The sequence below is a fragment of the Oncorhynchus keta genome, unplaced genomic scaffold (assembly GCF_023373465.1).
Source record: "Oncorhynchus keta strain PuntledgeMale-10-30-2019 unplaced genomic scaffold, Oket_V2 Un_scaffold_6846_pilon_pilon, whole genome shotgun sequence".
Taxonomy (NCBI): Eukaryota; Metazoa; Chordata; class Actinopteri; order Salmoniformes; family Salmonidae; genus Oncorhynchus; species Oncorhynchus keta.
Genome location: NW_026290990.1, coordinates 274,748 through 293,038, shown reverse-complemented (window position 1 = coordinate 293,038; position 18,291 = coordinate 274,748). Strand labels below are relative to the sequence as shown.

General features: G+C 43.5%; 1 protein-coding gene and 1 long non-coding RNA gene across 2 annotated transcripts in view; one reads left to right on the top strand and one right to left on the bottom strand.

The window, feature by feature from the left end:
* Positions 1–18,291, top strand: part of LOC127929364 (isocitrate dehydrogenase [NADP], mitochondrial-like) — a 93,173-nt gene that overhangs the window by 52,291 nt on the left and 22,591 nt on the right. The window contains exons 7-8 of the mRNA XM_052517330.1: positions 5,973–6,124; positions 11,843–11,955. Coding sequence (XP_052373290.1) covers positions 5,973–6,124; positions 11,843–11,955 — 265 coding nt within the window. The remainder of the gene's footprint in view (positions 1–5,972; positions 6,125–11,842; positions 11,956–18,291) is intronic.
* On the bottom strand, positions 12,544–17,553 carry LOC127929369 (uncharacterized). The gene is made up of 4 exons (XR_008134668.1): positions 17,440–17,553; positions 16,980–17,180; positions 14,422–14,700; positions 12,544–13,227 (listed from the first exon to the last, which is right to left on the bottom strand). It is a non-coding gene; the product is annotated as an uncharacterized LOC127929369 (long non-coding RNA).

Below are 18,291 nucleotides of genomic sequence, written 5' to 3'. Positions count from 1 at the left end.
CACCATATTTATAACTAGATATAGTCTATTCACCATATCTATAACTAACTAGATATAGTCTATTCACCATATTTAGAACTATATATTCTATTCACCATATTTATAACTAGATATAGTCTGTTCACCATATTTATAACTAGATATAGTCTATTCACCATATTTATAACTATATATAGTCTATTCACCATATTTATAACTAGATATAGTCTATTCACCATATTTATAACTATATATAGTCTATTCACCATATTTATAACTAGATATAGTCTGTTCACCATATCTATAACTAACTAGATATAGTCTATTCACCATATTTAGAACTATATATTCTATTCACCATATTTATAACTATATATAGTCTATTCACCATATTTATAACTAGATATAGTCTATTCACCATATCTATAACTAACTAGATATATTCTATTCACCATATTTATAACTATATATAGTCTGTTCACCATATTTATAAACATATATATAGTCTATTCACCATATTCATAACTAGATATAGTCTATTCACCATATTTATAACTAGATATAGTCTATTCATCATATCTATAACTAGATATAGTCTATTCACCATATTTATAACTAGATATAGTCTATTCACCATATTTATAACTAGATATAGTCTATTCACCATATCTATAACTAGATAGTCTATTCATCATATCTATAACTAACTAGATATAGTCTATTCATCATATCTATAACTAGATATAGTCTATTCACCATATTTACAACTAGATATAGTCTATTCACCATATCTATAACTAACGAGATATAGTCTATTCACCATATTTATAACTATATATATGTCCTTCTGTAGCTCAGTTGGTAGAGCATGGCGCTTGTAACGCCAGGGTAGTGGGTTCGATTCCCGGGACCACCCATACGTAGAATGTATGCACACATGACTGTAAGTCGCTTTGGATAAAAGCGTCTGCTAAATGGCATATATTATATATAGTCTGTTCACCATATTTATAACTATATATAGTCTATTCACCGTATTTATAACTAGATATAGTCTATTCACCATATCTATAACTAGATATAGTCTATTCACCATATTCATAACTATATATATAGTCTACTCACCATATTATACCTAACTAGACATACAACTCAACTTTGTCTAAGACAATGAAATGGGCTGCCTTGGAGAACCGATCAACCACCACCAGGGTAGTGGTAAGCCCTTGGGATGGAGGTAACCCTCTGATAAAGTCTACAGACAGGTGGGACCAGGGTAGTGGGAAGCCCTTGGGATGGAGGTAACCCTCTGATAAAGTCTACAGACAGGTGGGACCAGGGTAGTGGTAAGCCCTTGGGATGGAGGTCTGATAAAGTCTACAGACAGGTGGGACCAGGGTAGTGGTAAGCCCTTGGGATGGAGGTCTGATAAAGTCTACAGACAGGTGGGACCAGGGCCCGCTGGAGATGGGCAGAAGTTGTAGCAACCCAGCCGGTTGCTGGCGTAAGGACTTGCTTTGGGCACTGGTGGAACAGGGCACAACAAAGGATCTCACCTCAATCATGTTGAGCCACCGGAATTTCTGCCTCAGGGACTCCAGAGTCCGATTAACCCCTGGATGCCCAGGTAATTTAGAGGAGTGTCCCCATTGTAGTACTCGAGAACGGGCTGATTGCAGAACGTAGAGTCTGTTAGTGGGATCCCCACCGGGGTCAGGTTCTCAGGTCTGGGCTTGTCGGACCGTGGTCTCAATACTCCATATCACAGCGGCCACAATGCGGGAGCTGGGGATGATGAGCTCGGAGTCCCTCTCCTCGTTAGGGACATCCTGTTGGGTCCCGGGCGATAGGCTGAAATCAAAATCGAGACCTCCGCAGTAGAGGCAGAAGCCTTCGTGCATGCACCTGTGGGCTCAGACATGTGCGTCCCAGCTGCATGGGCTCCTCAATAATGGGTTCGGGGAGCTTGGGGTACTCAGGAAACCAGGATAATGGGGTGGTGTCAAAAAGGCGCTGTTTCACGTGTTCTCGGAGGCAGTTGTCGATTCTGATTGCCAGAATTATCAGGGACTCAAGGTCCTCTTCCAGTTCCCGAGAGGCCAGTTCATCCTTGATGGAGTTGAACAGTCGGCTGGCTGCTTCTTGTCCGCTGAATGGGTGGTTGAAGACTCATCACAGCTCCGCAATGAAGGCTAATATTTATTATTTAATTTGACCTTTATTTAACTAGGCAAGCCAGTTAAGAACAAATTCTTATTTTCAATGACGGCCTAGGAACAGTGGATTAACTGTCTGTTCAGGGGCAGAACTGCAGGGTAGCCTAGTGGTTAGAGCGTTGGACTAGTAACTGGAAGGTTGCAGGTTGAAACCCCTGAGCTGACACGGTACAAAACTTTAGTTCTGCCCCTGAACAGGAACATTAACCCACTGTTTCTAGGCCGTCATTGAAAATAAGAATTTGTTCTTAACTGACTTGCCTAGAGGTAAAATAAAAAATGTATATTAGCCTTCATTGTCAGCTTGGGGATTTGAACTTGCAACCTTCCGGGTTACCGCTCTAACCACTAGGCTACCCTGCCGCCCCAAATATGGAGCTGCAGGATGGTGGCTGTGTAACATGTATGCTAATAATCAGGAAGCAAGTACAGAGAGTGAATTTAATAGAACATGGAACAAAACAAGAAACATGAGTAGCGTAAAGACATAAAACAAAGGAACAGAAACAATAACGCCTGGGGAAAGAACCAAAGGGAGTGACAGGTAATCAGGAAGGGGATGGAGTCCAGGTGGGTAACAACATTCTTGATCTGGGTGATCTCTGCTGGGTCAATGTTTTGGCAGAAGCTTGCTGTAATATGATAAGGTTGGAGACAGGTGCAGAGAAGAGTCCAGACGAGGAGTCAGTGGTTCAGGATAAACATAATACTTTACTGAGAAACGGTGGCCACAGGATCACAGTATACTTGAAAAAACAACAAACACTAAGTCTCAAAAACTCACCCAGGAAACGAACGCACAACAGAAATCACTTCGTTTAACAGGGAAATCATAATGGGTAAATTGGACACACCTGAGTGTCGTCAATGTCTCTAGGATGGTCTCTAACACCCTCTGGTGACAGGTGGACCATGACAGTGCGGTAGCAGAGAGAACAGTCTATGACTTGGGTTACTGTAGTCTTTCACACTCTCGGCCTTCGTCTGACACGGCCTAATATGGAGGCCCTGGATAACATGAAGCTTGGCCCCAGTGATGTACTGGGCCGGACGCACTACCCTCTGTAGGACCTTACGGTCGGATACCGACTGGTCAGGATGCTCTCAATGGTGCAGCTGAACTTTTTGAAGATCTGGAGACCCATGCCAAATCTTTTCAAGCTCCTGAGGGGGAAAAGGCATTGTCGTGCCCTCTTCACGACTGTCTTTGAGTGTTTGGACCATGATAGTTTGTTGGTGATGTGGACGCCAAGGAACTTGAAGCTCTCAACCTGTTCCACTACAGCCCCGTCAATGTGAATGGGGGCGTGCTGGGTCCTCCTTTTCCTGTAGTCCACGATCATCTCCTTTGTCTTGATCACGTTGAGGGAGAGGTTTTTGTCTTGGCACCACACAGCCAGGTCTCTGACGGCCTCTGGCCGACTGTCTCATTGTTGTCGGTGATCAGGCCTACCACCGTTGTGTCATCAGCAAACTTGATGGTGTTGGAGTCGTGCTTGCCACGCAGTCGTTTGTGAACGGGACTAAGGAGGGGACTAAGCACGCACCCCTGAGGGGCCACTGTGTTGAGGATCAACGTGGCATATGTGTTGTTGCCTACCCTTACCACCTGGGGGCGGCCCATCAGGAAGTCCAGGATCCAGTTGCAGAGGGAGGTGTTTAGTCCCAGGGTCCTTAGCTTATTGGTGAGCTTTGTGGGCGCTATGGTGTTGAGCGTTGAGCTTTCGTCAATGAACAGCATTCTTACATAGGTGTTCCTTGTGTCCAGGTGGTAAAGGGCAGTGTTGAGTGCGATTGAGATTGCATCATCTGTTGGGGCGATATGCAAATTGGAGTGGGTCTAGCGTTTCCGGGATGATGGAGGTGATGTTAGCCATGACCAGACTTTCAAAGTACTTCATGGCTACCGACATGAATGCTACAGAGCAGCAGCAGACATTTAAGCAGGTTACCTTTGCTTTCTTAGCCACAGGGACTATGGTGGTCTGTTTGAAACATGTAGGTACTACAGACTTGGTCAGGGAGAGGTTGGAAATGTCAGTGAAGACACTTGCCAGTTAGTCCGCACATACCTCGCTACCTTGTGAATGTTGACCTGTTTTAAAGGTTTTGCTCACGTCGGCTGATCACACAGTCATCTGAAACAGCTGATGCTCTCATGCATGCTTCAGTGTTGCTTGCCTCGAAGCGAGCATGAAAAGCATTTAGCCCATCTGGAAGGCGTCACTTGGCAGCTCGCGGCTGGGTTTCCCTTTGTAGTCTGTAATAGCTTGCAAGCCCTGCCACAACCGACGAGCATCAGAGCTGGTGGAGTAGGATTCAATCTTAGTCCTGTATTGACGCTTTGCCTGTTTGATGGTTCGTCTGAGGGCATAGCGGGATTTCTTATAAGCATTCAGATTAGTGTCCCGCTCCTTGAATGCGGCAGCTCTAGCCTTTAGCTCGGTGCGGATGTTGCCTCTAATCCATGGCTTCTGGTTGGGATATGGACGCATGACGTCGTCGATGCACTTGTTGATGAAGCTGGTGACTGATTTGATATACTGCTAAATTCCATTGGATGAATCATGGAACATATTCCAGTTTGTGCTAGCAAAACAGTCCTGTAATGTAGCATCCCCTTCATCTGAGCACTTCCGTATTGAGCAAGTCACTGGTACTTCCTGCTTTAGCTTTTGCTTGTAAACAGGAATTAGGGGGATATAATTATGGTCAGATTTGCCAAATGGAGCGTGAGGGAGAGCTTTATACATGTCTCTGTGTGTGGAGTAAAGGTGGTGTAGAGTTTCTTTCCCCTCTGGTTAAACATGTGACATGCTGGTAGAAATTAGGTAAACATATTTAAGTTTGCCTGCATTAAAGTCACCGACCACTAGGAGTGCGGCTTCTGGATGAGCATTTTGTTCTTTGCTTATGGCCTTACAGCTCGTTGAGTGCAGTCCTAGTGCCATCATCGGTTTGTGGTGGTAAATAGACAACTGCAAAAAATATAGATAAACTCTCTTGGTAGATAGTGTGGTCTACAGCTTATCATTAGGTACTCTACCTCAGGTGAGAAATACCTTGAGACTACCTTAATGTTAGACATCGCGCACCAGCTGTTATTGACAAATAGACACACACACACCCCTCGTCTTACCTGACATAGCTGTTCTGTCCTGCCGATGTACGGAAAACCCAGCCAACTTTATATTATCGTTGTCGTCGTTCAGCCATGACTCAGTGAAACATAAGATACAACAATGTTAATGTCTCGAACGGAGCTCATCCAGTTTATTCTCCAGTGATTGCACGATGGCCAATAGAACGGATGGTAGAGGCTGTTATTTCCTTCCTTTCTTTGTGTGAATAAAAGGGATTTTAGCCTTGTCTGGGAGCAACATTATGTCCTTCACGTCAGACTCATTAAAGAAAAAATCTTAATCCAGTTTGAGGTGAGTAATCACTGTTCTGATATCCAGAAGCTCTTTTCAGCCATAAGAGACGGTAGCATCAGCATTATGTACAAAATAAGTTACAAACTATGCGAAAAAACACACAAAATAGCACAATTGGCGCCATTTTCTTGTCATTCTGTACCATGCTGAAATTCCATGATACAGATTGAATAGAGGCCACAGTCTATTCACCATAAAAAATATCACATAAAAACTATATAAAGTTATTGACATGCCAAAGTGGCTTGCCAAGGTAGACAGTATATTTCCTTGCTGATTCTTCCCCAGTGTTAACAGTTAATCTAGGCCTGCTTTAAAAGCTCCCCTGTGTTCTCTACAGGAACTACAAGCCAGAGTTTGACAGGCTGAAGATCTGGTACGAGCACCGCCTCATTGATGACATGGTGGCACAAGTCCTCAAGTCCTCCGGAGCCTTCGTCTGGGCCTGCAAGAACTACGATGGAGATGTTCAGTCTGACATATTGGCTCAAGGTGATAATATAATATAATAATATATGCCATTTAGCAGACGCTTTTATCCAAAGCGACTTACAGTCATGTGTGCATACATTCTACGTATGGGTGGTCCCGGGAATCGAACCCACTACCCTGGCGTTGCAAGCGCCATGCTCTACCAACTGAGCTACAGAAGGACCAACACTAATATATAATATACTGTATATACAGTAAATCAAATCAAATCAAATTTTATTTGTCACATACACATGGTTAGCAGATGTTAATGCGAGTGTAGCGAAATGCTTGTGCTTCTAGTTCCGACAATGCAGTGATAACCAACAAGTAATCTAACTAACAATTCCAAAACTACTGTCTTATACACAGTGTAAGGGGATAAAGAATATGTACATAAGGATATATGAATGAGTGATGGTACAGGGCAGCGTACAGTATATACATATGAGATGAGTATGTAGACAAAGTAAACAAAGTGGCATAGTTAAAGTGGCTAGTGATACATGTATTACATAAGGATGCAGTCGATGATATAGAGTACAGTATATACGTATGCATATGAGATGAATAATGTAGGGTAAGTAACATTATATAAGGTAGCATTGTTTAAAGTGGCTAGTGATATATTTACATCATTTCCCATCAATTCCCATTATTAAAGTGGCTGGAGTTGGGTCAGTGTCAATGACAGTGTGTTGGCAGCAGCCACTCAATGTTAGTGGTGGCTGTTTAACAGTCTGATGGCCTTGAGATAGAAGCTGTTTTTCAGTCTCTCGGTCCCAGCTTTGATGCACCTGTACTGACCTCGCCTTCTGGATGATAGCGGGGTGAACAGGCAGTGGCTCGGGTGGTTGATGTCCTTGATGATCTTTATGGCCTTCCTGTAACATCGGGTGGTGTAGGTGTCCTGGAGGGCAGGTAGTTTGCCCCCGGTGATGCGTTGAGGGCGGAGCAGTTGCCGTACCAGGCGGTGATACAGCCCGCCAGGATGCTCTCGATTGTGCATCTGTAGAAGTTTGTGAGTGCTTTTGGTGACAAGCCGAATTTCTTCAGCCTCCTGAGGTTGAAGAGGCGCTGCTGCGCCTTCTTCACGACGCTGTCAGTGTGAGTGGACCAATTCAGTCTGCCTGTGATGTGTATGCCGAGGAACTTAAAACTTGCTACCCTCTCCACTACTGTTCCATCGATGTGGATAGGGGGGTGTTCCCTCTGCTGTTTCCTGAAGTCCACAATCATCTCCTTAGTTTTGTTGACGTTGAGTGTGAGGTTATGTTCCTGACACCACACTCCGAGGGCCCTCACCTCCTCCCTGTAGGCCGTCTCGTCGTTGTTGGTAATCAAGCCTACCACTGTTGTGTCGTCCGCAAACTTGATGATTGAGTTGGAGGCGTGCGTGGCCACGCAGTCGTGGGTGAACAGGGAGTATAGGAGAGGGCTCAGAACGCACCCTTGTGGGGCCCCCATGTTGAGGATCAGTGGGGAGGAGATGTTGTTGCCTACCCTCACCACCTGGGGGCGGCCCGTCAGGAAGTCCAGTACCCAGTTGCACAGGGCGGGGTCGAGACCCAGGGTCTCGAGCTTGATGACGAGCTTGGAGGGTACTATGGTGTTGAATGCCGAGCTGTAGTCGATGAACAGCATTCTCACATAGGTATTCCTCTTGTCCAGGTGGGTTAGGGCAGTGTGCAGTGTTGTTGAGATTGCGTCGTCTGGACCTATTTGGGCGGTAAGCAAATTGGAGTGGGTCTAGGGTGTCAGGTAGGGTGGAGGTGATATGGTCCTTGACTAGTCTCTCAAAGCACTTCATGATGACGGAAGTGAGTGCTACATGTGGGAACAGCAGACTGGTATAGGGATTGATTGAATATGTCCGTAAACACACCGGCCAGCTGGTCTGCGCATGCTCTGAGGGCGCGGCTGGGGATGCCGTCTGGGCCTGCAGCCTTGCGAGGGTTAACACGTTTAAATGTCTTACTCACCTCGGCTGCAGTGAAGGAGAGACCGCATGTTTTCGTTGCAGGCCGTGTCAGTGGCACTGTATTGTCCTCAAAGCGCGCAAAAAGTTATTTAGTCTGCCTGGGAGCAAGACATCCTGGTCCGTGACTGGGCTGGGTTTCTTCTTGTAGTCCGTGATTGACTGTAGACCCTGCCACATGCCTCTTGTGTCTGAGCCGTTGAATTGAGATTCTACTTTGTCTCTGTACTGACGCTTAGCTTGTTTAATAGCCTTGCGGAGGGAATAGCTGCATTGTTTATATTCGGTCATGTTACCAGACACCTTGCCCTGATTAAAAGCAGTGGTTCGCGCTTTCAGTTTCACGCGAATGCTGCCATCAATCCACGGTTTCTGGTTAGGGAATGTTTTTATCGTTGCTATGGGAACGACATCTTCAACGCACGTTCTAATGAACTCGCACACCGAATCAGCGTATTCGTCAATATTTTTATCTGATGCAATACGAAACATGTCCCAGTCCACGTGATGGAAGCAGTCTTGGAGTGTGGAGTCAGCTTGGTCGGACCAGCGTTGGACAGACCTCAGCGTGGGAGCCTCTTGTTTACGTTTCTGTCTGTAGGCAGGGATCAACAAAATGGAGTCATGGTCAGCTTTTCCGAAAGGGGGGCGGGGCAGGGCCTTATATGCGTTGCGGAAGTTAGAGTAACAATGATCCAAGGTTTTACCACCCCTGGTTGCGCAATCGATATGCTGATAAAATTTAGGGAGTCTTGTTTTCAGATTAGCTTTGTTAAAATCCCCAGCTACAATGAATGCAGCCTCCGGATACATTTACATTACATTTAAGTCATTTAGCAGACGCTCTTATCCAGAGCGACTTACAAATTGGTGCATACACCTTATGACATCCAGTGGAACAGCCACTTACAATAGTGCATCTAAGTCTTTTTAGGGGGGTGAGAAGGATTACTTACCCTATCCTAGGTATTCCTTGAAGAGGATGAATGGTTTCCAGTTTGCAAAGAGTTAAATAAAGTTCGTTCAGAGCCATCGATGTGTCTGCTTGGGGGGGGGATATATACGGCTGTGATTATAATCGAAGAGAATTCTCTTGGTAGATAATGCGGTCTACATTTGATTGTGAGGAATTCTAAATCAAGTGAACAGAAGGATTTGAGTTCCTGTATGTTTCTTTCATCACACCATGTCTCGTTAGTCATGAGGCATACGCCCCCGCCACTCTTCTTACCAGAAAGATGTTTGTTTCTGTCGGCGCGATGCGTGGAGAAACCCGTTGGCTGCACCGCCCCGGATAGCGTCTTCCCAGTGAGCCATGTTTCCGTGAAGCAGAGGACGTTACAGTCTCTGATGTCCCTCTGGAATGCTACCCTTGCTCGGATTTCATCAACCTTGTTGTCAAGAGACTGGACATTGGCAAGAAGAATGCTAGGTAGTGGTGCGCGATGTGCCCGTGTCCTGAGTCTGACCAGAAGACCGCTACGTTTCCCTCTTTTACGAAGTCGTTTTTTTGGGGAGTCGCTGCATGCGACCCATTCCGTTGTCCTGTTTGTAAGGCAGAACACAGGATCCGCGTCGCGGAAAACATATTCTTGGTCGTACTGATGGTGAGTTGACGCTGATCTTATATTCAGTAGTTCTTCTCGACTGTATGTAATGAAGATGACCTGGGGTACTAATGTAAGAAATAACACGTAAAAAAAACAAAAAACTGCATAGTTTCCTAGGAACGCGAAGCGAGGCGGCCATCTCTGTCGGCGCCGGAAATAGTCAGTCAAAAGTTTGGACGCCTACTCATTCAAGGGTTTTTCTTGATTTTTACGATTTTCTACATTGTAAAATAATAGTGAAGACATAAAAACTATAAAATAACACATATGAAATCATGTAGTAACCAAAAAATTGTTAAACAAATCTAAATATATTTTATATTTAAAATTCTTTAAAGTAGCCAACCTTTGACCTGACGACAGCTTTGCACACTCTTGGCATTCTCAAAACCGTCAAGCGCTATGATGAAACTGGCTCTCATGAGGACCGCCACAGGAATGGAAGACCCAAAGTTACCCCTGCTGCAGAGGACATGTTCATAAATGCTTCACAGAGTTCAAGTAACAGACACATCTCAACATCAATCAGGCCTTCATGGTCAAATTGCTGCAATGAAATCACTACTAAAGGACACCAATAAGAGACTTGCTTGGGCCAAGAAACATGAGCAATGGACATTGGACAGATTTGGACATTAGACCGGTGGAAATCTGTCCTTTGGTCTCATGAGTCTAAATTTGAGATTTTTGGTTCCAATCGCCGTGTGTTTGTGAGACGCAGAGGAGGTGAACGTAGGATCTCCACATGTGTGGTTCACACCGTCAGTCACTGTGGGGACGACGTCCTCGATGCACTTATTGATAAAGCCAGTGACTGATGTGGTGTATTCCTCAATGTCACCGGAAGAATCCCTTAACATATTCCTGTCTGTACTAGCAAAACAGTCCTGTAGCTTAGCATCTGCTTCATCTGACCACTTTTTTATAGACCAAGTTACTGGTGCTTCCTGCTTTAATTTTAGCTTGTAAGCAGGTATCAGGAGGATAGAGTTATGGTCATATTTGCCAAATGGAGGGAGAGCTTTGTACGCGTGTCTGTGTGTGGAGTAAAGGTGGTCTAGAATTTTTTTCCCTCTGGTTGCACATTTAACATGCTGATAGAAATTAGGGAAACGGAATTAATTTTCCCTGCATTAAAGTCCCCGGCCACTAGGAGCGCCGCCTCTGGATGAGCGCTTTTCTGTTTGCTTATGGTGGAATACAGCTCATTTAGTGTGGTTTTAGTGCCAGCCTCGGTCTGTGGTGGTATGTAAACAGCTATGAAAAATACAGCTGAAAACTCTAGAGGTAGATAGTGCGGTCTACAGTTTATCATGCATGAGATACTCTACCTCAGGCGAGCAAAACCTTGAGACTTCCTTAGATATTGTGCACCAGCTATTGTTTACAAATGACAAATTTCTTACCAGAGGCTGCTGTTCTGTCCTGACGATAGTGTTTAACCCGCCAGTTGTATGTTCTTAATATCGCCGTTCAGCCACGACTCGGTGAAACATAAGATATTACAGTTATAAATGTCCTGTAGGTAAGATGTACGTGTTTTCAGTTTGTTAGATTTATTTTCCCAGCGATTGAACGTTAGCTAGCAGGATGGAAGGCAAGGGCAGATTAGCCACTCGTCGCCTGATCCTCACAAGGCACCCTGATCTCTTTCCGCAAAACCTCCATTTCCTTTTCCAGCGAATCACCGGGATCTGGGCCTGGCCGGGTGCCTGTAATAGTCTATCAAATCAAATCAAATTGATTTATAAAGCCCTTCTTACATCAGCTGATGTCACAAAGTGATGTCACAAACCCAGCCTAAAACCCCAAACAGCAAGCAATGCAGGTGTAGAAGGTGGTAAGGAAAAACTCCCTAGAAAGGCCAGAACCTAGAGAGGAACCAGGCTATGAAGGGTGGCCAGTCATCATAGACACCCTCTTACATTTACATTTAAGTCATTTAGCAGACGCTCTTATCCAGAGCGACTTACAAATTGGTGCATTCACCTTATGACATCCAGTGGAACAGCCACTTTACAATAGTGCATCTAAATCTTTTAGGGGGGGGGGGTGAGAAGGATTTCTTGTCCTATCCTAGGTATTCCTTAAAGAGGTGGGGTTTCAGGTGTCTCCGGAAGGTGGTGATTGACTCTTGTTGTTGTTGCATAGGTTTTGGCTCCCTGGGTCTAATGACGTCAGTGTTGGTGTGTCCTGATGGGAAGACCATTGAGGCAGAGGCAGCCCACGGCACTGTGACACGGCACTACCGCCAACACCAGAGGGTAAGGAACCTCTAACCCTAATTCTATCCCTGACTCACGCCACGGTAACCAGCAACTGAGCATTAGGACCTTTCCACGCTGGTGGGAAATTCAGTCTAATTGCTAATGCTGCTGCATAGCCAGTAACTGTTACAAATATCCTCTCCTCTTGTAGGGTAGACCACCATGTCACTGTTAAAACTATCCTCCTGTATGGTAGAGCTACCAGAACCATTTCACTAGGCATGTTTATACCTGGTTCTAACACCAATTGTTTGTCCTGATCTTGTCCTCATTCTGATTGTACCCACATTTTTAGATGATAAAAGAATATATACAGTACCAGTCAACAGTTTGGACACACCTACTCATTCAAGGCGTTTCTTTATTTGTACTATTTTCTACATTGTAGAATAATGGTGAAGACATCAACACTATGAAATAACACATAAGGCACAGGTTGACTACTGTGAAGAATCTGAAATACAAAATATATTTTGATTTATTTATCACTTTTCTGGTCACTACATGATTCCATGTGTTATTTCATAGTTTTATTCTACAATGTAGAAAATAGTACAAATAAAGAAAAGCCCTTGAATGGGTCGATGTCCAAACTTTTGACTGGTACTGTATATATTTAGATATATATTATTCTGTTATATTATTCTATTATAACCATAACCCTGTATATATTTAGATATATATTATTCTATTATATTATTATATTATAACCCTAACCCTGTATATATTTAGATATATATTATTCTATTATATTGTAAAATGGGCAGGATCAGGATTGTCGTGACTTTACTTTCATTATTCTATTGCCGGCTATTTATCTAATCAACTATGTTTAATTGTTACCCGAATAAATTAAACATGTAACAATTAACTCATTAGGAATTTGAGGCACCATGAAAGCGGTTGTTTAAATAGTTACCATCTCCCAAATTAAAATCTAAAGGGTTTACCTATCATAAACCAACGTCTTAATCATAACCTCGTGTCATACCATCATTCTGAACAGTCGTAACCTGCATCTGCAAAAAACCCAGCCTTACTTATGATTCAGTACTACACAAATTGGTTTAATTTATTTACTAGCTAACTAAATGATAACACAGGATAAACACACACACCTAATAATGTATTAGGAACAGGTCCCTAGCGTACTGACACAACTTGTTACAAAGGAGATGGAGAGGGGGAGAGAGAGAGACACTTATCGTTGATACATTGGAGGAACTACTCTCACAGTAATCATATACTTTGGGTTAGGGTAACCCTAACCTGTTGATACATTGGAGGATCTACTCTCACAGTAATCATATACTTTGGGTTAGGGTAACCCTAACCCGTTGATACATTGGAGGATCTACTCCCACAGTAATCATATACTTTGGGTTAGGGTAACCCTAACCCGTTGATACATTGGAGGAACTACTCTCACAGTAATCATATACTTTGGGTTAGGGTAACCCTAACCCTAACCCGTTGATACATTGGAGGATCTACTCTCACAGTAATCATATACTTTGGGTTAGGGTAACCCTAACCCGTTGATACGTTGGAGGAACTACTCTCACAGTAATCATATACTTTGGGTTAGGGTAACCCTAACCTGTTGATACATTGGAGGATCTACTCCCACAGTAATCATATACTTTGGGTTAGGGTAACCCTAACCCGTTGATACATTGGAGGAACTACTCTCACAGTAATCATATACTTTGGGTTAGGGTAACCCTAACCCGTTGATACATTGGAGGAACTACTCTCACAGTAATCATATACTTTGGGTTAGGGTAACCCTAACCCTAACCCGTTGATACATTGGAGGATCTACTCTCACAGTAATCATATACTTTGGGTTAGGGTAACCCTAACCCTAACCCGTTGATACATTGGAGGAACTACTCTCACAGTAATCATATACTTTGGGTTAGGGTAACCCTAACCCGTTGATACATTGGAGGATCTACTCTCACAGTAATCATATACTTTGGGTTAGGGTAACCCTAACCCGTTGATACATTGGAGGATCTACTCTCACAGTAATCATATACTTTGGGTTAGGGTAACCCTAACCCGTTGATACATTGGAGGAACTACTCCCACAGTAATCATATACTTTGGGTTAGGGTAACCCTAACCCTAACCTGTTGATACATTGGAGGATCTACTCCCACAGTAATCATATACTTTGGGTTAGGGTAACCCTAACCCGTTGATACATTGGAGGATCTACTCTCACAGTAATCATATACTTTGGGTTAGGGTAACCCTAACCCTAACCCGTTGATACATTGGAGGAACTACTCTCACAGTAATCATATACTTTGGGTTAGGGTAACCCTAACCCGTTGATACATTGGAGGATCTACTCTCACAGTAATCATATACTTTGGGTTAGGGTAACCCTAACCCGTTGATACATTGGAGGATCTACTCTCACAGTAATCATATACTTTGGGTTAGGGTAACCCTAACCCGTTGATACATTGGAGGATCTACTCTCACAGTAATCATATACTTTGGGTTAGGGTAACCCTAACCCTAACCCGTTGATACATTGGAGGAACTACTCTCACAGTAATCATATACTTTGGGTTAGGGTAACCCTAACCCTAACCCGTTGATACATTGGAGGAACTACTCTCACAGTAATCATATACTTTGGGTTAGGGTAACCCTAACCCTAACCCGTTGATACATTGGAGGAACTACTCTCACAGTAATCATATACTTTGGGTTAGGGTAACCCTAACCCGTTGATACATTGGAGGAACTACTCTCACAGTAATCATATACTTTGGGTTAGGGTAACCCTAACCCGTTGATACATTGGAGGAACTACTCTCACAGTAATCATATACTTTGGGTTAGGGTAACCCTAACCCTAACCCGTTGATACATTGGAGGATCTACTCTCACAGTAATCATATACTTTGGGTTAGGGTAACCCTAACCCGTTGATACATTGGAGGAACTACTCTCACAGTAATCATATACTTTGGGTTAGGGTAACCCTAACCCGTTGATACATTGGAGGATCTACTCCCACAGTAATCATATACTTTGGGTTAGGGTAACCCTAACCTGTTGATACATTGGAGGATCTACTCTCACAGTAATCATATACTTTGGGTTAGGGTAACCCTAACCTGTTGATACATTGGAGGATCTACTCTCACAGTAATCATATACTTTGGGTTAGGGTAACCCTAACCCGTTGATACATTGGAGGATCTACTCTCACAGTAATCATATACTTTGGGTTAGGGTAACCCTAACCCTAACCCGTTGATACATTGGAGGATCTACTCTCACAGTAATCATATACTTTGGGTTAGGGTAACCCTAACCCTAACCCGTTGATACATTGGAGGATCTACTCTCACAGTAATCATATACTTTGGGTTAGGGTAACCCTAACCCTAACCCGTTGATACATTGGAGGATCTACTCTCACAGTAATCATATACTTTGGGTTAGGGTAACCCTAACCCGTTGATACATTGGAGGATCTACTCTCACAGTAATCATATACTTTGGGTTAGGGTAACCCTAACCCTAACCCGTTGATACATTGGAGGATCTACTCCCACAGTAATCATATACTTTGGGTTAGGGTAACCCTAACCCGTTGATACATTGGAAGAACTACTCTCACAGTAATCATATACTTTGGGTTAGGGTAACCTAACCCGTTGATACATTGGAGGATCTACTCCCACAGTAATCATATACTTTGGGTTAGGGTAACCCTAACCCTAACCCGTTGATACATTGGAGGATCTACTCCCACAGTAATCATATACTTTGGGTTAGGGTAACCCTAACCCGTTGATACATTGGAAGAACTACTCTCACAGTAATCATATACTTTGGGTTAGGGTAACCCTAACCCGTTGATACATTGGAGGATCTACTCTCACAGTAATCATATACTTTGGGTTAGGGTAACCCTAACCCGTTGATACATTGGAGGATCTACTCCCACAGTAATCATATACTTTGGGTTAGGGTAACCCTAACCCGTTGATACATTGGAGGATCTACTCTCACAGTAATCATATACTTTGGGTTAGGGTAACCCTAACCCTAACCCGTTGATACATTGGAGGATCTACTCTCACAGTAATCATATACTTTGGGTTAGGGTAACCCTAACCCGTTGATACATTGGAGGATCTACTCTCACAGTAATCATATACTTTGGGTTAGGGTAACCCTAACCCGTTGATCCATTGGAGGATCTACTCCCACAGTAATCATATACTTTGGGTTAGGGTAACCCTAACCCGTTGATACATTGGAGGATCTACTCTCACAGTAATCATATACTTTGGGTTAGGGTAACCCTAACCCGTTGATACATTGGAGGAACTACTCTCACAGTAATCATATACTTTGGGTTAGGGTAACCCTAACCCTAACCCGTTGATACATTGGAGGAACTACTCTCACAGTAATCATATACTTTGGGTTAGGGTAACCCTAACCCTAACCCGTTGATACATTGGAGGAACTACTCTCACAGTAATCATATACTTTGGGTTAGGGTAACCCTAACCCGTTGATACATTGGAGGATCTACTCCCACAGTAATCATATACTTTGGGTTAGGGTAACCCTAACCCTAACCCGTTGATACATTGGAGGATCTACTCCCACAGTAATCATATACTTTGGGTTAGGGTAACCCTAACCCTAACCCGTTGATACATTGGAGGATCTACTCCCACAGTAATCATATACTTTGGGTTAGGGTAACCCTAACCCGTTGATACATTGGAAGAACTACTCTCACAGTAATCATATACTTTGGGTTAGGGTAACCCTAACCCGTTGATACATTGGAGGATCTACTCTCACAGTAATCATATACTTTGGGTTAGGGTAACCTAACCCTAACCCGTTGATACATTGGAGGATCTACTCCCACAGTAATCATATACTTTGGGTTAGGGTAACCCTAACCCGTTGATACATTGGAGGAACTACTCTCACAGTAATCATATACTTTGGGTTAGGGTAACCTAACCCGTTGATACATTGGAGGATCTACTCTCACAGTAATCATATACTTTGGGTTAGGGTAACCCTAACCCGTTGATACATTGGAGGATCTACTCCCACAGTAATCATATACTTTGGGTTAGGGTAACCCTAACCCGTTGATACATTGGAGGATCTACTCTCACAGTAATCATATACTTTGGGTTAGGGTAACCCTAACCCTAACCCGTTGATACATTGGAGGATCTACTCTCACAGTAATCATATACTTTGGGTTAGGGTAACCCTAACCCGTTGATACATTGGAGGATCTACTCTCACAGTAATCATATACTTTGGGTTAGGGTAACCCTAACCCGTTGATCCATTGGAGGATCTACTCCCACAGTAATCATATACTTTGGGTTAGGGTAACCCTAACCCGTTGATACATTGGAGGATCTACTCTCACAGTAATCATATACTTTGGGTTAGGGTAACCTAACCCGTTGATACATTGGAGGAACTACTCTCACAGTAATCATATACTTTGGGTTAGGGTAACCCTAACCCTAACCCGTTGATACATTGGAGGAACTACTCTCACAGTAATCATATACTTTCGGTTAGGGTAACCCTAACCCGTTGATACATTGGAGGAACTACTCTCACAGTAATCATATACTTTGGGTTAGGGTAACCCTAACCCGTTGATCCATTGGAGGAACTACTCTCACAGTAATCATATACTTTGGGTTAGGGTAACCCTAACCCGTTGATACATTGGAGGAACTACTCTCACAGTAATCATATACTTTGAACCGCCGGACATTTGGAGTAAGAAAGCGTTCATGTTTTTATGTGTAAATTCCTTAGTTTGCCATGGATCTCTGTCGGAACCAGGTCCTTCATAGGAAGGTTGTTGAGCCTTTCCGCGGCACGCTTGTAAGGCTCTGATTGGCCAAGAGGGTTCACCCGTCTTTTCCACTGTTGCTATTTTCTGCCCAGTGACTTGTCGTGTCATCCTGAACAAATACAGAGTTTATTCTCCTTCCATTCGCTCTGGAAGCTGCTTCTTTGAAGATAGGCTAGCCAGCCTTGTTGATGGTTACAAGGGTGATGAGAGTAGTAGAATACGACAGTTTGAAGAGAAATAGAATGGTCCCACTTAAATGTGCTTCTCTAGATACTTTACTTAGGACAGCTAATCAGCCGTACCAGTCATTATCCGTGAGCTTCTCGCCTCCTCTCGCCTCTACCTCGTTGATATTCAGAGTTGGACCACTTTGTACGTCAGCTGCAACTACACGCCTCTCTGGTCTAAATGTTCATTTCATTACCAATAATTTTATG